We start from the raw sequence: 26,229 nt of genomic DNA, 5'->3' as shown, positions 1-26,229 counted from the left end.
GGACTGTTTGCTACCGCTGCTGCTGCCCGGGAGGGAGGTTTGGGGGGTTAGGGGATTGGAGTTGTATTGTGGCTTAACAAAATTTTGATTTCTGTATCTTATGTATTTGCATTCTGGTTTAATAAAAACTACTTTATATAATTAGAGATGTTAGTCTTCATGGTTAACACCTGTTTCTGAGCCTGTTTGACTTACCGTGTTTTTTGCTCCATAAGACACACTTTTTCCACCCCCCAAAAAGGGATGGAAATAAGGGTGCATCTTATGGAGTGAATACCCCCCCCCCCCCGTAGAATTGACTGTAGCCAATCGGGGAGCGGTGCTGGACCAGGCAGGAACGCGAAAAGCATGCGCCTGCCTTCTGCGCCACTGTGCCCAGCCTCGAACCGAAGAAGAGTCCTCCAGCGAGGGAGACAGGAGCACGGAAAGGGGACTTAAAAGAAAGATACCAGGGGGGTTTGTGCCTGTGCTGCCTATGGGGGGTGTTGTGCTTGTGCTGCCCATGGGGGGGGGTTGTGCCTGTGCTGCTTATGGGGGTTACCTGTGCGGCCTACGGGGAGGGGGGCGGGAGTTCCTCTGCTGTCTATGAGGGGGAGGGGTGCCTACACTGCTTACCGATTTTTTTTTTTTTTTGCTCTATAAGACCCTGTCCCGGCCTACCACTAGACCACCAGAGGGGTTACAGGGCAGGGCAGCGTAAATTTTTTTTTCCTGGGTTTTCCTTCTCTACAGGTGTGTGTGTGTTATGGTCCGGTGCGTCATATAGAGTGAAAAATATAGTAGTTTTTTCTCCCCGTTTTGTGTGTAGGGGGAACAAAAGTTTAGAAATCGCACCTTTTGATTTTTACTGGACAGACTGAAAGTCCATCAAGCCTAGTATTCTATTTCCAACAGCCAACCCAGGTCCCAAGTAGTGCTGCCTGATTCACTTATTTGAATTGATTCACCGATTCACTTTGGTGAATCGATTTGCTTTGTAGGAAAATCAGAGTCACCGATTCAATGAATCCTGACTTTCCTCTGGGTCTCTTAAAGCAGCAGCAGCAGTGATGGTGGCTGGCAGGAAAAGGCAGCTCTCCAAACAGGCACTTCTGGTCTGCTCTGCTAGGGCTTCCCTTTTCTGCATCACTGATGATGCAGTAGAAGGAAGCCCTAACAGGTCAGGTCAGAAGCTGCCTGTTTGGAGCACTGCCTTTTCCCGCCAGCCACTATCACCGCTGCTGCTCTGGGGGAAGGGGGAGTCGATGGGTTGGGTGTTTGCTGCACAGGGGTATAGGAGGTAGGAAAGTTGCTGCACAGGTGGATGGGATGGATGGATGAAAAGCTGCACTGGGTAATAGGAGGGATGAAAGCTGCTGCACATGGGGAGTAAAGAGAACAGAGGAAAGAGAAAGAATTGTTGGAGATAGGGTGGAGGAGAGGAAGTGAGGGATACAAAATATGTAGAAAGCGGTGAGAGGGAGAAATCCTGCATATGGTGGAGGGGAGGGAGACATGAGTGGAGAAGAGAGAGGGAGAAATGTTGGACATAGATAATGGAGGGGGATGAAGGGAAAGATGCTGCATGGAGGGCAATAGAGAGGTTTTTTTTTTGGTCTACCTACCTATGTGGACAGGCTACATACATGCCCCCACAAATCTTCCATATATTCCTCAGTTCTTAATTCTATCTCAGAGGAGATCAAATGATTCCACACTCAAGTGTAGCTAATAGTCAAAGCTTTGAGAAGCGTTTCTGCATCCTCCAAAATAATGGGACGTCAGAAAGGCTTCTCAAATATAGGCGACTAGCCATTTTATTGGAAATAATGACAGGAATTAATTAATTATTAAACATATGTAGTTGGTACATTGTCCAATTACAATCTATTTACAAACTTTAAACTTCAACAATATTCTGTTGGTTTTATGCAAGTCACATGGTTTTCTGAGCAATTCTTCAACGGAAGTCAAGCAGAAAAATTAACATTCATAGAAGTGAGCATTGAGGACGTTCGCAGGCAGATAGAAAAACTAAAAACTGACAAATCCCCGGGTCCAGATGGCATACATCCAAGGGTTCTGAAGAAATTAAAGGAGGAGATAGCGGAACTACTGCAGCAAATTTGCAACTTATCCCTGAAAACAGGCGAGATCCCGGAGGATTGGAATATAGCCAACGTTACGCCCATCTTTAAAAAGGGATCAAGAGGTGATCCGGGAAACTACAGGCCAGTGAGCCTGACTTCAGTTTCTGGGAAAATGGCAGAAGCACTGATAAAAGAAAGCATTGATCAACATTTTGAAAAGCACGAACTTCTGATAGCCAGCCAGCATGGTTTCTGCAAGGGACGATCGTGCCAAACAAACTTATTGCACTTCTTTGAAGGGATTAACAAACAGATGGACAAAGGAGACCCCATTGACATCATATATCTAGATTTCCAAAAAGCCTTTGACAAGGTGCCCCATGAACGCCTACTCCGGAAACTAAAGAACCATGGGGTGGAAGGAGACATACATAGATGGATCAGAAACTGGTTGGAGGGTAGAAAACAAAGGGTAGGAGTGAAGGGCCACTACTCCGACTGGAGGAGGGTCACGAGTGGTGTCCCGCAGGGCTCGGTGCTCGGGCCGCTACTATTTAATATCTTCATAAATGGTCTAGAAACAGGGACGAAGTGCGAGATAATAAAATTTGCGGACGACACTAAACTATTTAATGGAGCTCGGACTACAGAGGAATGTGAAGAATTGCAAAGGGACTTGAACAAACTAGAAGATTGGGTGACGAGATGGCAGATGAAGTTCAACATTGAGAAATGTAAGGTATTACATGTGGGGAGCAGAAACTCGAGGTACAACTATACAATGGGAGGGATATTATTGAATAAGAGTACCCAGGAAAGGGACTTGGGGGTATTGGTGGACATGACAATGAAGCCGACGGCACAGTGTGCAGCGGCCGCTAAGAGAGCGAATAGAATGCTTGGTATAATCAAAAAGGGTATTACAGCCAGAACGAAAGAGGTTATCCTGCCGTTGTATCGGGCAATGGTGCGCCCGCATTTGGAGTACTGCGTCCAATATTGGTCGCCGTATCTTAAGAAGGATATGGCGTTAGTCGAAAGAGTTCAGAGGAGAGCGACGCGTCTGATAAAAGGGATGGAAAACCTGTCATATGCTGAGAGATTGGAGAGACTTATAAGATCATGAAGGACATAGAGAGAGTAGAGAGGGACAGATTCTTCAAACTTTCGAATAATAAAAGAACAAGAGGGCACTCGGAAAAGTTGATAGGAGACAGATTCAAAACAAATACTAGGAAGTTCTTTTTTACCCAACGTGTGGTGGACACCTGGAATGCGCTTCCAGAGGACGTGATTGGGCAGAGTACGGTACTGGGGTTCAAGAAAGGATTAGACAAATTCCTACTGGAAAAGAGGATAGAGGGGTATAGATAGATTACTGCACAGGTCCTGGACCTGCTGGGACACCGCGTGAGCGGACTGCTGGGAACGATGGACCTAGGGTCTGACCCAGCAGAGGCATTTCTTATGTTCTTATGTTCTGTTAATTTTACTTCGGTAGTGCTTTCCTTAGCAACATTGACTTAACTCATCACATGCTATTGTCTCACCTCTGTCAGTAATAGAAGAAAGTAGACAACATGCTTACTGAGGTCACGCTGACCTGACATGTTCTCTTCTATTGCAAATATGTCTTCCAGAAACTTTCTCATTTATTAAACAATACATTCCTGTAGGCTGCAACCACATGGTTATAATCACATGATTTCTCCTAACTTCAAGCTACAAATATATTAGTGTCACTTTTAGCTTATTTTCAGGACCCTGTTACGTTATGGCTCCATCTTGTTCCAATACTAGCATCCAAGAAACCCATGTGGATTTAACATAACAGAAAAGTGAATTGAAGAATTCCTCCTGGGGACAGAGCTTCAGACTTTAAAGCTAATTCACCACCTAAGGGTTGTTCTGTGAACAAACGTTCACTTGCTCTTCTCACATCACAGGCTCTATTTCCCCCTACTACCTAATATATTATTCAAAATTATTTCTTTATTAATAATAAAAACTTTTATTTAATTTATCACTTTTCCTTATTTTCTTAAAAAAGCTATTTTTTCATGACTTCATATTTCAATATTTCAAAATCATTAAGATGGTGTGTTTCACGCAATTCCCAAAACTGTAAGCCCAGAACCAGAACTGCTATCAAAGCCTTATATTTTTAAATTAATTCATGTGGCAGTGAAAACTGTACTTATCTTTTTTGTTGTCTTAGCGGTTATTTCCTTATTTTCTTATTATGTACTGCCACAGTTGAACAGCACCAATTGGAAGCAGGGAGATCAGGGGCTTCCTTACGTAAGTAACACCCCCCTGATTCTACCCTCCCACCGATTCTCCCAGCCCGAGCCCCCCAGTGATAGTCCCTGTTCTACCACTGCAAAGCTCCCCCTCTTACTCCAAAGCCTGGTGGTCTAGTGGACTGGGTTCCTATGAGCGTCTGGAGCAGTGCGGGCCATTCAGCGCGGCTCCCCGCGCTTGAAACTGCTCTTGCAATTTTGTTAAAGAGGGAGTAAGTTTCAAGCATTATTTTTGTTCTTTTTATTTATTTATTTATTACAGTATTTTTAGTTTAAACAAAAGTTGTAAAGGCATTACTTTTTATTTAACCCTCAAATCTCAAGTTTAACTTGTAAATTTATCCCTTTTAATTGCTTAATGCATTAGCTTTATGTAATAATTCTATTAAGCTATAAAAGTCATCTTAAATCCATTTTTAATCCATTTTTTTCTCCCTACAGGAAGCCCTAAGACTGCAGCAAGATGTGAGAAAAAAGAAGCAGGAAATATTAGAAAAGCACATTGAAACACAAAAGGTGAAATAGAGTAAAAAAGATTTCAAAATTCTAACAGTAAATCACTATCTGGAAAATACTGTATTGAAAATCATGAATAACCAGAGCTTGACAGTATGTTACTCCATCTTAATGTAATAACCACAGGTCGTAAAATATTCCAGAAGTCAGGTTACCTAGATGTCTGAAATTGAGAAAAGCAAAAATAAAGCAAGCAAAAACAAAATTAAACAAGTTGGATAATGCATGCTTAGCATAACATCACTGAAAGTTTCAATCCAACTAAAATGAGCTGAATAATGGGCTAATCTGTAACAATTGGCATGGATTAACAGCTTTTCTCAGAGAACAAGCAGGGGATTGAGAGGGGACATGATTGAAACATTCAAGGTACTGAAGGGAATAGACTTGGTAGAAAAAGACAGGTTGTTCACTCTCTCCAAGGTAGGGAGAACGAGAGGGCACTCTCTAAAATTGAAATAGGATAGATTCCATACTAATGTAAGGAAGTTCTTCTTCACCCAGAAAGTGGTAGAAAATTGGAACGCTCTTCTGGAGTCTGTCATAGGGGAGAACACCCTCCAGGGATTCAAGACCAAGCTCGACAAGTTCCTGCTGATCCAGAATGTACGCAGGTAGGGCTAGTCTCAGGGCACTGGTCTTTGACCAGAGGGCCACCGCGTGAGCGGACTGCTGGGCACGATGGACCACTGGTCTGACCCAGCAGTGGCAATTCTTATGTTATGTTTACCTCTAGATGAAGTCAATCAATGGAGTCCACATTGATGAAAATAAAAAAGCTTTGCTTTTTCAGTAAAGCTCTAGTATCTTTTCCTGCACAGAGAGCTGGCAAGCAGGCAGGCCGAGGGGAGGTGGGAGCCCAATCCAGTAGGGAGCGAGAGCCAGTCCGCCCCTCCCCCGAAACCAGCAGGGGCTTTCTCCTTAAATTGAAACTCACCAACGGCGCACCTCCGTTCCTGTACAGAGAACCAGTGAGCAGGCAGGCCAAGGGGAGGTGGGAGCCTGATCCAGCAGGGAGTGAGAATTATTCCGCCCCTCCCCCGAAACCATTGGGGGCTTTCTCCTTAAATTGAAACTCACCAATGGCGCACCGCCATTACTGCACAGAGAACCGGTGAGCAGGCAAGCCGAGGGGAGGTGGGAGCCCGATCCAGCGGGGAGCGAGAGCCAGTCCGCTCCTCCCCCCGAAACCAGCGGGGGCTTTCTCCTTAAAATGAAACTCAGCAACAGCGTACCGCCGTTTGGTGCACCGGCGAAGGCGCACAGCAAAGGCGCGTGCGCCTTTGTGAGCGCCTTTGTGAAGCGAAGATCTGAGAAGAGACAATCCCGATTGACTCCAAATACTTTGATAAGTATAACAACCTATTATAACCACTTCAACTGATATTATTATATTGCACCCATTATTACATTGCACCCACTATTAAAACTGTTACAACTGATATGATAATGTTGCAACTGATATTATAATATTGCATGCTCACAGAAAGAAAAAAAAAAAGGCAACTTTAAAACAAATTCCTACTGTTACTGGGGATTGTGTATTTAAAATGTTATAGAAGCTGATGTAACGACGAAAAAAACCCCAAACCAATCCCTATTCACTTTTCCTGGCACAGGCCAACTAAGACGAGTAAACCAACTGGCCCACATCAATTTCTATATGAATTTTCAAAGCTAAGCCCACTACAAATACCCGTGGTAAACAGAGCTCGCAACTCTTTAAAACACCATAGTAGCAAGATCAAGGAAAGAAAATTGAAAAAATTAGAATGATCTAGTACACCCACCCCAACTAAATTTGGTAATTTCAAGGGATATTACCTAAACACCCGTTCAGTAAGAAACAAAGCTCAAATACTGCACGATTGGCTGGCGCAAACGAACCCCGATCTCCTATTCCTGACTGAAACATGGTTTCAGACACAGATCCGATTATGAAAGAAATGCTACCCCAGGGTTACAAAATAATACCACTTTCTAGAAACTGGAAAAAAGGGGGTGGTATAACGATAATTTTAAAAGAATCCTTTGTCTATAGCAAAATAGTCTCAAAAACCACAAAAGACCTGGAAATATTAACTTGTAAGGTTACCAACACCCAGCTGGAAGGGGCATTAACCGTGACACTATTTTACATCCCCCCCAAAAATGGTCTAGTACTAGAGAAGAGTTCTTCGAATACCTCACCATTAACACCCTATAAGGAACATATAACCTACTACTGAGCGACATGAACGTTCACCTAGAGCAAGTGGATAAACCAAATTAACACTTTCTTAACAACTCTCGGTTTCTCAATACCAAAACCAGAGAAAACACAAGAAAAAGGCCACCAACTAGACATAGTTACCTTTTCGCAAAAAGAAACCCCTGACCCAAAGATCCAACATAGCATAGGGGTCTGGAAAAAATGCATCTGGTCAGATCACTACATTTGTAATTTTGATCTTTATTGGCAAAAAAAATCACCCCAACAAAAATATAGAAGAAAAAACCCAAAACCAACCACAATTACCAGAAGAGGAACTTTAAACCCAATAGAATTCTGGACCCACTACAAATTACAACCCAAAACAGAGGAAATACAAAACTTCCCAAACAAATGGGCAAAGTTTAGCAAAGAAGTGTTTAGACCAAATAGCACCATTCCAAACATACAGAAAAAAAGAAAGGGAACTAAATGAATGGTACGACTCTGAATTACTAACTCTAAAACAGGAACTGAGAAAACTAGAAAGAACCTGGCAAAAAACAAACAAAGAAGAAGACAAAATACACTAGAAACAAAAGATGAAAAACTACAAAAATCTGATTAGAGAAAAGCGAACAATACACTACGTACAAAAAATAGGGACACCCAAAACAAATAGCAAAGAACTGTTCAAATTGGTAAACAGATTAACAGACAACACCCAAATCATGCCACAGGATAATGAATGTATGCCCTCGACAGAAACCCTTGCCACCTTTTTCAACAATAAAATCGTAGACGTAAGAGCGACCATACCATCACCCACACCCAACTTCGACTTCCAATTTGAACCCCACGAAAAAGAAACCAGAGTAGACATGCTCTGGAACCATTTTGAACCTCCAACCTGGCACCATTTTCTAACCCTATTCAATAAATATACTAAATCAAACTGCCTACTGGACGTTTGTCCTTCCAAAATCTTGAAAGCAGCTACACTAGATTTTAAAAAGGATTTGTTTAACTGGATAATAACCATTCTCATTGAAGGAACATTCCACGAGGAAATGGGACATATACTAATCACACCCATCCCAAAAGACCAAAAAAACTCACTAACCCTGAAAACCAACTACAGACCGATAGCAAGCATCCCCTTATTCACCAAGCTGCTCGAAGGACTGGTCAACTTAGAGTTAGTGGACTATCTAGACAAATTTAACATACTCAATGAACACCAATCAGGATTCAGAAAGGGTTATAGCACGGAGACAGTCCTAGCCTCGATCCTTAATCACCTATAAAGCTTATTCAGCTAAGGTACAAGTGCTCTGATCTTACAACTAGACTTCAGCAGCGCTTTTGATCTTGTTGATCACAAAATAATGCTACGCTGCCTAGATGGAATAGGAATTACGGGAAGAGTAAGTAACTGGATACAGGGTTTCGTAACAAAGAGATCTTATCGGGTGTTTATCGGTGGGACATACTCAAACACCTGGAAAAACCCCTCGGGTGTACCACAAGGTTCACCACTATCACCCACCCTATTCAACATCTACATATCATGCTTAGAATACTTCCTGAAAAAGCTAAACCTAAACTACTACATATATGCAGATGACATTTCCATTTTAATCCCAATGAACAGCATAACAAACGAGACCTCGGAATACATTTCTCAGATTATGACCAAAATAGAACAGTGGACAATAAACTTCAAACTGAAACTAAACACAGAAAAAACAAAAGTCTTCCTTGCAAGCCCAACAGACAAAATTACCAAAACAACGTTACGTGTAAAAGATCGCGACTACCCAATTACTAAAACAATAAAAATATTGGGAGTCACATTAGACACACATTTGACAATGGTTGAACACACGAACATAGTGGTAAAAAAGTGTTTCCTGACATTATGGAAGTTAAAGACCATCAAAAAATACTTTGACCCATTATCATTTAGACTACTAGTGCAATCGCTAGTGCTTTCTACACTGGACTATTGTAATATCGTTTATATGGGTATACCCAAAAAAACTTTGAGGAAACTTAGAATTGTTGAAAACACAGCGGTCTGCTTGATATTTGGACTGTAAAAAAGCGACCATGTCAGCCCCTACTACAGACTACTTCACTGGCTGCCAATGGAGGCGCGAATAATATTCAAGTTCTCTTGCATATGTTTCAGGCTGGTCTGGGAACTAGCTCCTACCTACCTGCTACCTCACTTCGTACTATACAGCCCTACAACACAAACCAGAAATAGCAATCTATTTGCATACCCAAGCATTACTGGCTGCAAATACAAATCCTTTCTGGATAGAACTTTTATGTACCAAGCAAACAAACAACACTGGCTAGACAAGTACATTAATGGAGCAAGACTGACCTATGACACCTTTAGAAAAGCCATAAAAACTGCCTTATTCGACAGAAATATCACCTAAAAAGTATCTACACAAAACACTAAATCCATTTCTAATATTGCAAACATGTCTGATATTTCTAATATCTGTTAACAATCTGTATATTGTATTTTGCTGCCTTTTTAAGTTTCTGCATGCTGTATTTCTCTTATCTCTGCATATTGTATCTCGCTGACTGTCCAGCTGTCTTCAATTTAAACCGCCTAGAAGTCTCACGACTATGGCAGAATAGAAGAATAAAGTTACATAAGAACATAAACAATGCCTCCACTGGGTCAGACCCGAGGTCCATCGTGCCCAGCAGTCCGCTCACGCGGCGGCCCAACAGGTCCAGGACCTGCGCAGTAGCCCCCTATCTATACCCCTCTATCCCTTTTTCCAGCAGGAAATTAACCAATCCTTTCTTGAACTCCAGTACCGTCTGTCCTATTACGTCCTCTGGAAATGCATTCCAGGTGTCCACCACACGCTGGGTAAAGAAAAACTTCCTAGCATTTGTTTTAAATCTGTCCCCTTTCAATTTTTCCGAATGCCCTCTTGTTCTTATATGTTTTGAAAGTTTGAAGAATCTATCAACTCAACTTGTACCCCACTAATCTTCTGTAAACCGCATAGAACTTAATGGTATTGCGGTACATAAACTGTTATTATTATTATTATTATTACTTTCTCTATGCCCTTCATGATCTTGTAGGTCTCTATCATGTCTCCTCTGGGTCTCCGCTTTTCCAGGGAGAAGAGCCCCAGTCTCTCCAATCTTTCAGTGTATGAAAGGTTTTCCATGCCCTTAATAATTCGTGTCGCTCTCCTCTGGACCCTCTCAAGTATTGCCATATCCTTCTTAAGGTACGGTGACCAATACTGAACACAGTACTCCAGGTGTGGGCGCACCATTGCCCGATACAACGGCAGGATGACTTCTTTTGTTCTGGTCGTAATACCCTTCTTAATAATACCCAACATTCTATTTGCCTTCTTCGCGGCTGCTGCGCATTGTGCCGTTGACTTCATTGTTGTGTCCACCAGTACACCCAAATCTCTTTCAAGGTTACTTCCCTCTAATACTAATCCCCCCATTTGGTAGCTGAACATCGGGTTCTTTTTCCCTATATGCATGACCTTGCATTTCCCTACATTGAAGTTCATCTGCCATTTATTCGCCCACTCTTCCAGTTTGTTTAGGTCCCTTTGTAGGTCCTCACACTCTTCCATAGTTCTAACCCTTCTACAGAGTTTAGTGTCATCCGCAAATTTTATAACTTCACATTTCGTCCCCGTTTCCAGGTCATTAATAAATACATTGAACAGCAGCGGTCCGAGTACAGACCCCTGCGGAACTCCGCTCGTGACCTTCCTCCAGCCCGAGTAGTGACCCTTCACTCCAACCCTCTGTCTTCTGCCTGCCAACCAGTGTTTGACACATCTGTGTACGTCCCCTTCCACCCCGTGGTTCCACAGCTTCCTAAGTAGCCGCTCATGGGGTACCTTGTCAAAGGCCTTTTGGAAGTCGAGGTAAATGATGTCTACGGGTTCCCCTTTGTCCAACTGGCTGTTTACCCCCCCAAAGAAGTGCAGTAAGTTTGTTTGGCATGATCTTCCCTTGCAGAAGCCATGTTGGCTCGCTTTCATCAGCCCATTTTTTTCGATGTGCTCACAGATGCTGTCCTTTATCAGTGCTTCTACCATCTTGCCTGGAACCGATGTCAAATTTACCGGCCTATAGTTTCCCGGGTCTCCTCTTGACCCCTTTTTAAAGATAGGTGTAACATTTGCTATCTTCCAGTCCTCCAGGATCTCTCCAGTTTTCAAGGATAGGTTGCAAACTCGGAGTATTCCCGCTATCTCATTTCTTAGTTCTTTTAGTACCCTAGGGTGGATTCCGTCCGGGCCTGGTGATTTGTCGCTTTTCAATCTATCTGTTGGAGGACAACCTCATGGCTCACCTCTATTGTTGACAGTTTTTCTTCTTGATCACCATGGAAGATCACGTTCTGGTACACTGGATGTGTCTTCGCTTGTAAAGACTGACGAGAATAATTTGTTTAACCTGTCGGCTACCTCTTTTTCCTCCTTTATCACTCCCTTTCTGTCTCCATCATCCAACGGTCCTACTTCCTCCCTCGCCGATTGCTTCCCTTTAACATATCTGAAGAATGATTTGAAGTTTTTTGCCTCCCTGCCCAGCCTCTCTTCGTATTCTCTTTTCGCTCTCCTAACCACTTGATGACATTCTCTTTGGCGTTTCCTGTGTTCCTTCCAGTTTTCCCCAGTTTGGTCCTTTTTCCATTTCCGGAATGATTTTTTCTTGTCTCCTATCGCTTTCTTCACCTCATTGTTTATCTATGCGGGGTCTTTTGTTAGGTTTTTTTTGCACCCTTTTCTAAATCTGGGGATGTACATATGTTGTGCTTCTTTCACTGTGCCCTTGAATAGAGACCAGGCTTGCTCTACAGTTTCTGTTTTCCTTGAGCAGTTTCTGAGTTTTTTCCTTACCATTGCTCTCATAGCATCATAGTTCCCTTTCTTAAAGTTGAACGTTGTCACTGTGGTTCTCTTCCTTTTTGCTGTACCTACTCCTAATTTGTACTGGATCATGTTGTGATCGCTGTTTCCTAGTGTTCCTACTACTTCCACTTCTTTTGCAGGTCCCCCTATTCCGTTGAGGATTAGGTCAAGAGTGGCATTTCCTCTTGTTGGTTCCTTGACAAGCTGATCCATAAAGCAGTCCCTCACAGCCTCTAAGAATTCTGTTTCCCTCGCACAGTTCGAGTTTCCAGTATTCCAGTTTATCCCGGGGTAGTTAAAATCTCCCATTACTGTCACGTTCCTGTTGTTGCCTTTCCACCTCAATTCTGCTGCCAGATCTTTGTTGTTTGTCCAGGTGGACGATAGTATAGACCCAATCTTATGTCAAGGCTATTTTTTCCCGGTAATTTAACCCATAATGACTCCAATCCTTTCGCCTTTGGTTCTATATCCACTCCGGACGAGAGAATGGTGTCTTTTATGTATAGTGCTATTCCTCCACCCTTCTTGTGTGTCCTGTCTCTTCTATAGAGTTTGTACCCTGGCAGTACTACGTCCCATTGGTTATCCTCGTTCCACCATGTTTCCATGATTCCAATGATGTCTAGGTCTTCTTTTTTGGCTATGACTTCTAATTCTCCCATTTTGGACTTTAGGCTCCTTGCATTTGCGTACAAGCAATTTAAGTCCCGGTCTTTTCTTTTCTCTGCTGGTTTTACATGTGTTTTGCTCCTCTTGCCATCCCCTATTTGGGATGCCAGTCCCTGATTTCTGTTCCTTTCTTCCTCATTTTTTGGTGCATCTTTTTCGTCTGCAACCTGATTTCCCGATCTCTCCTGTTCCTCTAATTTTATCTGTTTACCCCTCTTGTTGGTCAACAGTTTCTGTTGTTCGTCTCTTGCTTGTTCCCAGCATTTTTCCCGTTCAGTATCTTCTTTGGATACTCTTGTCCGAACCGTCGACGTCAGGTCGACTGTCGGCTTTCCCCTTCTTCTCAGTTTAAAGCCTGTTCAATTCCTCTCTTGACGTTGTTTGCTAGCAGCCTCGTTTCTGCCTTGCTCAGGTGTAGTCCGCCCCTCCTGAAGAGCTTGTTCTTCCCCCCAAAAGTTGTCCAGTTCCTCACAAAAAGGATTCCTTCTTCTTCGCACCATCTCCTCAACCATGCGTTTATTGCTTGTAGCTCGGTCTGCCTCTTCACGTCTGCCCTCGGTACTGGCAGAATCTCTGAGAATGCTATCTTCTGTGTCCTCAGCTTCAGTTTCCTTCCTAGGCTCTTGAACTGTTCAGTTAGCGTAGTCCTGCTGTAATTTCTCCTGTTGACATCATTTGTTCCCACGTGGATTATCACTGCTGTCTCTTCTGTTTCTGCGCCATCCAGGATCCTCTCGATTCTGTCGGTGATGTCCTTCGTTCTTGCTCCTGGGAGACAGGTCACTAGCCGATCTTCTCTCCCTCCTGCTACGTGACTGTCCATTTCTCTCAGGATTGAGTCTCCCACGACGACTGCAGATTTCCCCTTCTTCAGCTTCCTCACTGGTTTCAAGTCTGTATCCTCGGTGTGGTTCAGGATTTCTCTCCCGACAGTCTTCGCCCTCTCTGGTTGCTCGAATCTTCCATGTGGTCCTTCATCTTTGGCATCTGTTGGTTCCTGTCTTCCATTTGTTGGCCCCTGTCCTCCATCTCGTGTAGACGTAGCTTCCTCGCTCCAGTGCTGCTGATGATCCTGCTCTTCTACCTACCTGTAGGCCTCCTCGATGAACCTTTCGAGCTCCCTTACTTGCTCCTCGATGTGGCTTTCTCTTGCGGGGTCTTCAGTTGTCTTGAATGGTGCTTCCGAGATGTGGAGCCCCTCCAGCTCTTGAACCTTGCACTGTAGTCGACCAACTTCCTTCTTCAGGCTTTCCAGTTCCTGACACCGACTGCATATGTATGCCTGCCTTCCCGAGGGAAGGTAGTCATACATATGACACTCCGTGCAGTACACTGGGAAGCTCCTCCGGGTTCCTGCTGCTTCCATTTCTCTTTCTTCGCAGTCCACTAGATGCTCTCCCCCTTGTCTTATGTCCTTATGTGGGCGGGCGCTGTGCTCTCTCCTGTGCTTGGCTCTTTCCTGTCTACTTCTTCTGCCGCTTTTTGTCTTGGTGGGTCTGTTATCCTCCCTTGGGCCTCTTTCTTGTCCCCGGAGCCTGCTGCTTCTTTATCCTTTCCTGTCTTGTGTGTGTCTTATTGTGTGTTTTCTTCTTGTGTGTGCGCGCTCCTTACATGCGTGCTCGCTTCTTCCTTACCTGGTGTTCTGGAGTCCTTGGCTGTCTTTGCTCGACCCTTCTCAAGGCCCTTCGCAAAGGCGCTCTTGCTAAGGCGAGCGCCTTTGCCGCTGGTTTTCGTCGCACGCCGAACGGCCGTGGGCCGTTGGCCCCCCCCTCTTAAGCGGGAGACCGGGCGCTGACTAGGGTGGTGACGCGGGTGGGCGGAGCTAACTCTCGCCGCTGCCTGTTCCTCGCCGCTGCCCTCTTCCTCTCCCGGCTACCTCTCCTCTTCCTGGTCCAAGTCCGCTGCCGCTGCCCTCTCCTGCCATGCGGCTGCATTTTTGGTTCTTCTTCGCGCCGCGACCCCCCCTTCTCTTAAGGGGGAGTCCGGGTGCTGACTCGGGTGGTGACGCGGCTGGTGACGTGGATGGGCGAAGCTAATTCTCGCCGCTGCCCGTTCCTCGCCACTGCCCTCTTCCTCTCCCGGCTACCGCTCTTCTTCCTGGTCCAAGTCTGCTGCCGCTGCCCTCTCCTGCCACGCGGCTGCTTCTTTGGTTCTTCTTCACGCTGTGGCCCCCCTTCTCTTAAGGGGGAGTCCGGGCGATGACTCGGGTGGTGACGTGGCTGGTGACGCGGGTGGGCGGAGTTAACTCTTGCCGCTGCCCGTTCCTCGCCGTTGCCCTCTTCCTCTCCTGGCTACCTCTCCTCTTCCTGGTCCAAGTCCGCTGCCGCCCTCTCCTGCCACGCGGCTGCTTCTTTGGTTCTTATTATTATTTTGTGGGTTCTACTGTGTAGAGAATGACACGGTGACCAGTACCATAGAAATTCCATGGTTATCATGGTAATTCTTACAGTAACAGGAGCCCGTTGCCATTTTGCCCAGTATTACCGTGGTAACGGTTCCATGATAGTGCCGTGGGAATGGGAGCTGCTGCCACATTAATACTGTTGCAGTGTTCTTCCCAGAAATTTTTTCCAGCTGGATGGCATGAAAAAGTAGCCGGGTGAGGCGGGACGGGGAAATTTGATGGTGGGGAAAATTAAGGGCTCCTTTTACTAAGCTGCAATAGCATTTTTAGCGCGTGCAGAATTGCTGCGCTACACGGCTAGAACTAACGCCAGCTCAATGCTGACGTTAGCGTCTAGCACGTGCGGCAATTCTGCGCGAGCTAAGCGTGCGGTAAAACCGCTATTGCAGCTTAGTAAAAGGAGCCCTAAATGTGTACTATTTGCATTAGTTAATTATTATTAGTTATTTTCCAATGCTCAGTATGACTGCCTTTCTTAAGGTTTGACACTTGTTCCATAATATTTTTTATTAAATTTAAGAAGTATCCAATTCTAGAAGTGAATAATTAGATATTTGCCCTCTTTCAAATGGTATAGAGAAGCTTCTCTTAAACTTTTTTAACTCCGGCACACTAAATGCAGGAAATGTTTTTCATGGCTGGAAAAAATTTCTGGGGAGAACACTGATGCTGTTGCTTTTCAAGGTCCAGTCACGTCAAAGAATGATGCTTATCTGGGCAGTTGTATAATAAAAAGAATGGATAAGATAACATGAGAAGTGAAATTGTCATGAATCAGAGGGATACATACCCTGTAGGTCCTGAAAGCAGACTTGTGGATTAGATATAAACTATGAAGGCAGTGACGTACCTAGCATATGTGACACCCGAGGTCCATCATTTTTTGACACCCCCATCTGTTTGATATTTAGTAACAATCCACACATCACACAAGAGTGTACCTAGGAAAAGGCAGCATCTTACATATTGCAGTGAGCAGTACATAGGTACACCCATTGTAAAACTAAATAAACCAGACTAGTACAGATCAATCCTACACAGTCAATCCTAACTGAAAACCATGTCTTTTGAACACAGAAAACACTTTCGCCTAGTATGAAATATGTAATCACAAACTAACCCCTCTCCCTTTTACAAAACTGTAATGTGGTTTTTAGCCATGGTGGTAACAGTTCAGATTCTCATAGAATTCTGAGCAATTACACCATGGCCAGTGCTAAAAAAACGCTCTACAGTTTTGTAAAAGGGGGGATAAAATAGAAAAACGTAGACAAAGGTTAAATTGAAGCACCAAGAAGCTGGACTCTGCATACAATGCAACACCACAGAAAGAGCAATGCATCTCCCCTAAAGCAAAAAAATAAATAAATAGAATTTTTTTCTACATTGTCTTCTCTGGTTTCTGCTTTCCTCATAGTCTTGTCACTCTCTTCCTTTCATCCACTTTCTACCCTCTCTCTGCCCCTTCTATATGGCATCTTCTCTCCTTGTATTCCCCTTCCATCTCTCCCTTCACCCCTATTATTCTGGCATCCATCTTCTTCCCTTCCCTCCTCCAATGGTCTGGTATCTCTCTCCTCTTCTTCCATTCCCTCTCCCACACCCCCATGGTCTGGCATTTCACTCTCTCCTCTCCCTTCCCCCCACTTCCATCAGCATCTGCCCCCTTTCTTTCCCTCCAACCCAATTCCATCCAGTATCCTTCCCCCTTATGTCTCTCTCTCCTTTCCCTGCACACCAATTCCATCAGCATCTGCCCCCTTTCTCTCCCTCCACCACCCTTCCATACCACCCTGACCTCCTTTTTCTCCCTCCACCACCCTTTTATGCTCCTCTCTCCCTCCAAACCAGCAAGGTCCCATGATGACTGCTTCTGTTGTCTCTGCCTCTGGAAGATGTAAGTGACGTTGAAGGGGGTGGGCTAGCAGACGCAGGGAGTTGCAGCAAGGTTCCGCAATGACTGTAGCTGCTGGTCCACCCCTTCCGCCGTCACTTACGTCTTCTGGAGGAAGAGGCGGCAAATGCAGTCATCGCGGGACCTTCCTGCACTTTAGTGCGGCTGCCGACTCTGCTTCGGAATAAGTGCAGCAGCCATGATGAGGTGCAGGTGCCATTTAGAGCAGCTTGGAAGGTTCTGGATCCAGCCGGCTGTGTTCCCCCTAGGGCTGGCACCCGGGGCGGTCTCCCACTGTATGAGGGGACAAAATAATAAAAAGAATGGATAACTTGACCGATTTAGACATGTCATACAATTATAACCACAAAAATATGTCATAAAATGTAATTCTAAACTCAAAAGACTCCAGACGAAAAGCAGACTATAGAAAGGAAACCAGAAAAGACCAAACACATAGTACTAAAATCCAAATGCTAAAATCAGACATGTCCATTATGAAGAGAAGTTTGGATCACCGCTAATTATAACAAGTGAGTCTTTAAAATATGAGACGGTAACAGATAGCCAGACCTGGTGGACGGAAGTGACAAATACTGGATCCAAAACCAAAGCACTGTGATGAAACTTGAATATGGATACCTATTTATACTTTTGAGTAAAATTGCGATGTGAACATGTCATAGAAAAGATTAAATAATGTGTAAACTAAAAACCAAGAACAACATATTGTAACACCCAACTCAGAATTAATGAAATAACATGCTAAAATAATTTAACGCCCCCTCCCCTAAAATAGGGCATATACATACTTAAAATGATGGCTGGTTACAAACAGTATGCCTAGACTATATAGACCTAAACAGGGCAAAAGTAAACGTATGGGAAATGAACAAATGATAATACAGAGTGTATCTTGAAAACATAAGCCGATAGTAGCTCAAAGACAAGCCGACCGGGTACATGAAAAGTGAAACCTGGGAAAGATCTAAATTATTGTTCAAATGAGCTTCTATTAAAACCAAGGAATAAAACCACAGCACTTGGGAAAGTAAAAAAGGGAGAGTAAAATGGACTTACCGAAAAGGTGTCTGCACTGATGAGATAAACTCATAAGCAGAATAAGTGTGAACACGCGACAGAGGGGCTATGATATTTGATCTGTGGAAAGAGGTGCCAAAAAAGTGGCGGCAGTGGATTGAATGCACACTGATAGGGGAGGGGCATCGGGCTGTTAAAAAATGCTGCTTTAATAAATAAATGAAAATACTGATGAAAAACTAAATAAAAAACCAAAACCATGATAACATGCCAAACCTGACTGCAAGTGGTAGTGAAAGTAGCATAAGGCACCCATAGTACTGTTAGTGCCAGAGCTGCTTAGAATAAAGAACCGTGCTGTACATGAGGAGATAAGATGTAAAGTGCTGGCCCCTCACTGCACCACTTGATAAAACTAAGGAGCGATGTTCTAGAGCAGGGGTGCCCTCGCTTTTTGTTCTTGCGAGCTACTTTTAAAAGACCAAGTCAAAATGATCTACCAGCAATAAAATTTAAAAAAACCCACAAAGCACACTGTACCCAGAGAAAATGTTAATTATCATTCTTTTACCAGGGTTTTTTCAAAGAGATCAAAGCAGATGATTCTATGCACTGTCACCTCACTAACAACCATACAAAAATAGACAAATTCCCCCCCTCTCTTTTTACTAAACCACGATAGCAGTTTTTAGCGCAGGGAGCTGCGCTAAATGCCCAGCCCTGCTCTCGATGCTCATAGGCTCCCTGCGCAAAAAACCTCTATTGCGGTTTAGTAAAAGGGGACCATAGTGTAAAATATAGACAGCAGATATAAATTCAGACACATTTTGATCACTAAATTTAAAATAAAATAATTTTTCCTACCTTGTCTGGTGATTTCATGAGTCTGGGTGCACTTTTCTTCTTCTGACTGTGCATCCAATCTTTCTCCTCTTCTTTCAGCCTGTATGCTTCCTCTCCTCCTGACCTCATTCCCCCCCAACATTTTCTTCCTCTCTCCCTGCCCTCTCTTTCTTTCTCTCTTCATGCCCCCTTTCTTTTTTTCTGTTTCTCTTCTTTCCTTCTGTCTCCCTGCCTGCCCTCTTTCTTTCTTTCTCCCTCCCTGCCCTCCCCCAAGCCACTGCCACTGCCATCGGATAACAGGCCCTGAAGCCGCCGCCCCAAACACTCCCTGCTTTAGGCCGACCAGCATTCCTCTCCCCGACGTCAATTCTGCCGTCGGAGAGGAAGTTCCGCTGGCCAGAACTTGCTCTCCAACGGCAGAATTGACGTCGGGGAGAGAAATACTGATCGGCCCAAGATCGATCTATTGGGAGAAATGCTGCCAGGTCCTGCCTTCGCGGAAACAGAAAGTAGACCGGACCCGGCAGCAAGAAGAGCAAATGGTAAGCTTCACTGACCTGTCTCCCGTCTTAGCCCTCGAACGCATGCTTCGGGGCTCTAACATGTGCGTGCCGGCTTCCCTTCTCTTCCCCCCACCAGATATAACTTCCGGTTTCAGTGGGAAGAGAAGGGAAGCCGGCGCGTACACGTTAGAACCCTGGAGCATAAGTTCTCCAAGCCGTTTTTTTTAAAATGTTGAGTAGTGGCGGCAGCAGCAGAATTCAGGAGCGAATGATAGCTGGGCGGTCATCTAAATTACCCGGGCGGACCGCTTGGCTAAAAGGCCCTAGGTAGAACACAGCTGTTGTAATGTGTACCCAAGGCATTCTCTTTCAACGCTAATCCTCCACCCCCCCCATGCTATACCTTATCATTCCTGGTGGTCTAGTGGCTTATTATGGAGCAGAAAAGAGCCCAACTCTTTCCTGACCCTGCTGCTGCTAGAACACCGCTGGTTTGAAGATGTTCAAAATGGCTGCCTTATGACGTCTCAACAGCCATTTTGAAATTCTTCAGACCGGCAGCATTCTAGCAGCAGCAGGGTCAGGAAAGAGTAGGGCTCGCCATTGGGATTGCACCACAGGGGGGGGTGTTATAGGTGGGAGACATGGGTGACAGGTGAGGGGAGAGATGGATGGCAGGATCGGAAGGAGGGATGGCAGGCAGAGCAGAGGAAGGGGAGACAAAGGGATAGCAATGGGTGGGCCTGGGAACCCAACCCTTGCCTGCCCAGCAGCAGAGAACTTCAGGGAAGCAGGCTGGGCCCTACTGTCCCTGCACCTCCCTCTTTTCACTTTCTCCAGCCATCTAAAATGGGTCAGGGTCAGAGGCAGCCATTGCTAAAGGCTACCTGCCGGTAAACCGGAAGTCTTTACCACTGTTAAAATTTCCTGTTTCTGCCGGGCAAGAAGAGGCAGACAGCCTGTAGCAGTGGCTGCCGCTGACTTTGACCTGTTGAAGCTGAATGGCTTAGAACACAAAGATTTGAACACTCAACCTGAGGATAAAGACAGGAGGAAAGTTTAGCTGATAAAAGCATGAGATTGGGCACTTCACACAAAACACACAGTTCACAGACACACAGGAGGAAAGTTAGGCTGATAAAACTATGAGGTTGGGCACTTCACACAAAACACACAGGAGGAAATACACAAAACACAATTCACAAACACACAGGAGGGAAGTTAGACTGCTAAAAGGACAGGAGGGAAGTTAGGCTGATAAAATTATGATTTCAACACACTACCTGGGCAGTACACAAACACACAGGAGGTCAGTTATGCTGATAAAATCTGTTTTCAAGACCTAATTAACAATTCTTCCGTGGCTGGCCCGGAACTTCCTCTCTGACGTCAGAATTGACGTCTGGGGAGGGGGGGGGGAAGGCTGTGGGCCCAGCGCTTATACACACCTGGCCTGGTGTAGGGGAAGCAGGGACAAATCGGCGGTGGTCCCTTTTTTTTTGGGGGGGGGGGGCCGGGAGAGAGAAAGACAGACAGAAAGAAAGAAAGGGGAGTAGGGAGAGAAAGAAAGAGGAGGGGGACAAGGAGAGAGGAAGAAAAAGTTGGACTCATGGAGGGACAGAGAGAGATGTTGGTTGGGGAATGGAATGAGGTCTGGAGGAGAGGAAGCATGCAGGAGGCAGAAAGAAAGAAATCTTGGATTTACAGTTAGAAGAAGGAAGTGCAACCAGAGACTCATGAAATCACCAGACAGCAAAGGTAGGAAAAATGATGATTTTATTTTAAATTTAGTGATCAAAATGTGTCCAAATTTATATCTTCTGTCTATATTTTACACTAGGGCCCCCTTATACTAAACCGTGATAGCAGTTTTTAGCGCAGGGAGCCTATGAGCATTGGGAGCAGCGTGGAGCATTCAGTGCTGCTCCCTGTGCTAAAAACCGCTGTTGCAGTTTAGTAAAAGCGGAGGGGGTAATGTCAATACAATGCAAACATTATTATACTAAACAGCATGGAATAACATGTTGAAGGACATAGAGAAAGTGGAGAGGGACAGATTCTTCAAACTTTCAGAAACTACAAGAATGAGAGGGCATACGGAAAAATTAAGAGGGGACAGATTCAGAACCAATGCTAGGTAGTTCTTCTTCACCCAAAGGGTGGTGGATACCTGGAATGCGCTTCCAGAGGGTGTGATAGGACAGGGTACGGTATCAGGGTTCAAGAAGGGATTGGATGAATTCCTGAAGAAAAAAGGGATAGAAGGGTATAGATAGAGATCACTATACAGTCCTGGACCTGATGGGCCGCTTCGTGAGCGGAGTGCTGGGCAGGATGGACCCCTGGTCTGACCCAGCAGAGCACTGCTTATGTTCTTAAGTTACTGAGGTGACTTTGCATAATTTAGTCATCTAACTTGACCTATTCAAAAAAAAAAAAACCCCAAATATAAATGATGATTAACATTTTCTCTGCGTACAGTGTGCTTTGTGTTTTTTTAAATTTTATTGTTGGTAGATCATTTTGATTTGGTCATTTTAAAAGTAGCTCACAAGCCAAAAAAGTGTGGACACCCCTGCACTATAGGATTGCTGGTGTGGAACTAGTACAGAATGCCTATCTATACCGATATGGGAAAGATTTAGGAAAAAAGCTGTTATAAATGTAAATAGTATAGCTTTGCCTATAGTGGCTGAATACTGGCATTATAGACATAGCTGGTGATGGTAACACTCTTATTAATGTATTCAACATTACTGATTATCTGGATATCCATGTTAAATGTACATGTTTTCTTTTTCTTTTTTTGTACCGTTATATCCATTATTAAAAAAAATATTGCAACTGCTGAATATTTCCAAGTTGTGTTTGTTTATACCATACACCAATGTCTCTCAAATTGTGTGCCACAGCACAGTGGTGTGCCCCAAAGAGATTCTGGAATTTTACTCTATTTTTAAAAATTTCCTTCATAAATACACTGGAATAGATGACATGTATGCCGCGTATGCAAGAGTCTCAATGTTATGAGCATCTGTGCGTGTAAGGATACAACTGCCCAGACAAGTAATTTTTTTTTTTTTTTAATGCAGCAGTTATCCTAACTTGAGCAACAAAGCAATCAAGGCTTTGTTACCGTTTGGATTTTCTTAACTTTGTGAACTTGGATTTTCAACTCTGACAAATTAAAATGAAATAAAGAGAACAACTGCAGATGGTGGATGACAAAATGCGTGTTTTCTTGTCGACTATCGAGCTCTGTTTTGAGTCAATTTCCACTCAAAAACAAGCACATCCATTGCATTGATTAGCAATTCTATCTACTTTAGTTTCACCGTTGTTACAATTACTTATACATAACTTAAAGAACTTTAAAGAACTCTCAAATTTAATTTTAGTTGGTTTTACAATATTATAATTTTAATTCTAATATGTTGCGAAAAACATTTGCTCCATTTGGTGTGCCACAAAAAACATTTGCTTCGTTTAGTGTGCCAGAGCTAAAATAGTTTGAGAGACACTGTAGAGATTATGGCAGCTTCTCTTTACTTTGGGATTCAATGAAACATACACGATGACCAAGGGCATTTCTCTACACAATTGTAACATTTGTTGTACAGTTTTTAACGTCTTCCTTAAAGTTGCATGCATGCTTGTTCACCCATTTTTACACTTTAAAAAAAATCAACTTTTGTCATATTTAGATCCTTATATCCAAGTTGGAGAAAAACAAATCAATTAAATCTGAAGACAAAGCTGACATCATGAAGACTTTGGAAACGTTGGCTAACAGCATTACTAAATTAAAGGATGAATTGAAAGCAATTTCTTCAGGTGGTGGTCTGTCTAAAAGCTTGAAAACTAAAGCTCAGGTATATCATTAATTTCTTCTTTTATGAAATAAATTCATTTCTTATACAATCACGCTCTATTCCTGGCAAGTGGATTATGCATCCCATGTTGCAACACTGCTTGTAGGAAGCCTCATTTATATAACTTTTTCAGCCCCTCCCCTCTTACTTCAGGACTGCCTTCAGGCTTCCAGTTGCTTTCCTACAAATGAGACAGTAGAAGCTAGTCTTTTCTGCTCATGTTTAATTTTCCCATAAAATCAGTATTTTTATTCGATTTGCATTTTTATGCTGCAGAGGTTCCCAGTGGGGACAGCTCTGGCTGCAGTAGATTGCAAACTTTGTGAATAAAGTCTGCTTCTAGGGGGTTGGATAGCCTACACTTCAGATCAGGGCTCAGGGATGGTTTCTTTGGAGCTAGCTCATCCCAGTTCATTTGCTAGTGGGTTTGAGCGCAGTCTGCATGGCTCTGTGGAGGTGTTCCCGGGATTGGAGCCGACTGCGTTCCTCCTCCAAGTCGTGTGTGTGTTGTGTTCCTTGGGTGGCAGAGATCCCTGGCCATTTGACTTGGTCCAATGAGGAGGCAGTCAGAAGACCAGCAGTCCAGTTTGCAAGGCAGAGAATCTCCCCGTAAGCCAGTGGTCTCAAACTCAAACCCTTTGCAGGGCCAAATTTTGGATTTGTAGGTACTTGGAGGGCCTCAGAAAAAATAGTTAATGTCTCATTAAAGAAATGACAATTTTGCATGAGGTAAAACTCTTCATAGTTTATAAATCTTTCCTTTTGGCCAAATCTTAATAATAATATTGTCATTTATAGCTAAAGAGACATATGATCAAGAAACTGTTTTATTTTACTTTTGTGATTATGATAAACATACCAAGGGCCTCAAAATAGTACCTGGCGGGCTGCATGTGGCCCCCAGGCCGCAAGTTTGAGACCACTGCCGTAAGCTATTTCAGCTTCTCTTACTTCAGCTTTCAGCACAGCATGACACAATGAGTATAGGGCTTGACAGCCTGTTACAGCAATTTTTTGGGGGGAGGGGTTCTAAATTAGTCCTAGTCTGCCCCACCCCTAAAATCCTAAAATTGCAGTGGCGCCATCTTGGATTTTCCTGATTTAAATTTAAAGATATTTTTTGCCTCTACAAGCTTCATTTTTGAAAGAAAACAACTCAGATGGACTCCTCAGGGAAGGATACTACGGATTCATGCCCTGTTTGCGGTGGATGACTAATGAGCAGTCGTGTTCTGTGGCAAAGTAGGGGGGCAAGATTTAGTCAGCCCAGGTTCCCTCGACCCAGCCTAAGAAGTTGAAATTGGTCCCTGGAATTTAGTGTCTTAAGACACAAAAATCCTCCAAAAGTTCTAAAAAGAGGTCCAAGGAGGCACCTGCTGCCCTGGACAAGTGGTTTTCCCTGGAATTTATTAACATGCTATATCAGGCTTATTCTTGTACAATCTCTCTGGAAGCTGAACAGATGGGATCTTGTATCTCTACTAGCTTCAGCTGCAGGGCAACTAAAAGATATCCCTCCCCTTTGGGCTACCTGCCTGGGAGCTTCCTGTCTTGCTCAGTTAGTTCCTGCAGCTTCACTGCTTGGTTTCATCTCAGTTAATTCTGCTCGTGATTTGTTTTCACTTCCTAGTCCTTTTTTGATTTTTTTTCACGGGTTTGCCCACGTGCTGCGGATCAACTCTGTGCAAGTGATCCTTTGGGAGATCGCAGACATTTTAAATTTTGTCTGCCTCCGGAGGGTGCTCTGTAAGCCTGAAACTGCAGTAAACCCTCTGGACAGGCTGCAGATTGAAACGGGTCTCCAGGTTTGGGAGCCATCTCTCTCTTGGTTCGTTCGCAAAGGGGTAGAGTGCAGGTTGCTGTGGTTCCATGGAGGTAATGAACTCCCTATGCTTGCACTGTGTATTGCTGGCTGCCATTGAAATGCATTGCAGCACATGTCTTTGTGGTGTCTGTGAGTCACAGAGTTTGCTGATTTTGGGGGGTCCTCTTATTTAGCCAAGAAAAGGCACCCTCTGCACTTCCTCTGGCATCCATGTTGGCTAAGGATGCACCCCCTGAAGTCACAGGTCTTAAGTCCAGTCTCCCCAAGCTGTCCAGGGATGTTTCGCCAGCATATTATTGTAAACCGTTTAGATACCTGTATGATAAATGGTATATAAAAAATAAAGAAAATTGAAACTTGACCAAGATGACTTGACGATACCATTATTTACTCAGGCTGGTGCTACCACTGCGGGGGATGTCACATTGCTTGTGTATCTCCAAGATCTGGATCCAGGAAAGGTTCTGGTTCTGGGTGAGGACTCCATGGAGCGGAGATTCTTCAAGCCCTCGGCTTTGGACGGTCTAATTTCTGAATTCCTCCAGGAGTTGAAATTGGAGATTGAGCAGGCAGCTGTACCAGAATGGTCTGTTATGAGTAGCATGAAGCTGCAGTCTTCATCCTTTCCTGATATTGTCAAGATGTTCACGGATCTCTGGGAGGCGCAGGAGGGTCCTCTGAGATTTGCTACAGCCATGTCTAAGTTCTACCCTATTGTGGATGCTTTTAATCAGCGTTTTGTGTCCTCAAAAATGGATTCCTAGACTTCTTTCCCTAATTAGGGGGGCGGAGTTTGTGCTGAAAGACACACAGGACTGTAAGGTTGATTTTGTCCTCAAATGACACTTTGACCCTGCAGTCAAAGCAGCGGCTACTTTATTTGTGGCCAGAGATTGTCATTCTAATCCAGGCAGGCCTCTCTTCTCATCTGCCGGACCACTGAAGGAGCCCAGCTCACTGCCATTGCAGAGGGATCCCTGCAGCCATCAGGACTCCTTGCCGCATCACTGTAGAGAGACCCTGCCCACCCTCGACGTCACTCGAGCTCTTGTTTAAAGAGCAGGACCCAGGCAGGCCTTTCCTAATTCGCCGGACCTCCAAAGAAGCCCAGCTCACCTCCATTGCAAAAGGAGCCCTGCTCATTGCCATTGCAGAGGGA

At 44.2% G+C, this 26,229-nt stretch overlaps 1 protein-coding gene across 7 annotated transcripts in view; it reads left to right on the top strand.

The window, feature by feature from the left end:
* Positions 1-26,229, top strand: part of RBM26 (RNA binding motif protein 26) — a 946,655-nt gene that overhangs the window by 532,487 nt on the left and 387,939 nt on the right. For 6 of the 7 annotated variants that reach the window (XM_033948166.1, XM_033948165.1, XM_033948164.1 and 3 more), the window contains 2 exons: positions 4,814-4,888; positions 23,078-23,245. In XM_033948166.1, the coding sequence (XP_033804057.1) occupies positions 4,814-4,888; positions 23,078-23,245 (243 nt within the window). The remainder of the gene's footprint in view (positions 1-4,813; positions 4,889-23,077; positions 23,246-26,229) is intronic. The other variant, XM_033948169.1, reaches the window with a different exon arrangement.

Source organism: Geotrypetes seraphini, chromosome 6, assembly GCF_902459505.1.
Source record: "Geotrypetes seraphini chromosome 6, aGeoSer1.1, whole genome shotgun sequence".
In the NCBI taxonomy this organism is placed as follows: Eukaryota; Metazoa; Chordata; class Amphibia; order Gymnophiona; family Dermophiidae; genus Geotrypetes; species Geotrypetes seraphini.
The sequence above is the reverse complement of the archived record's forward strand: the minus strand, read 5'-3'. Positions and strand labels throughout refer to the sequence as shown.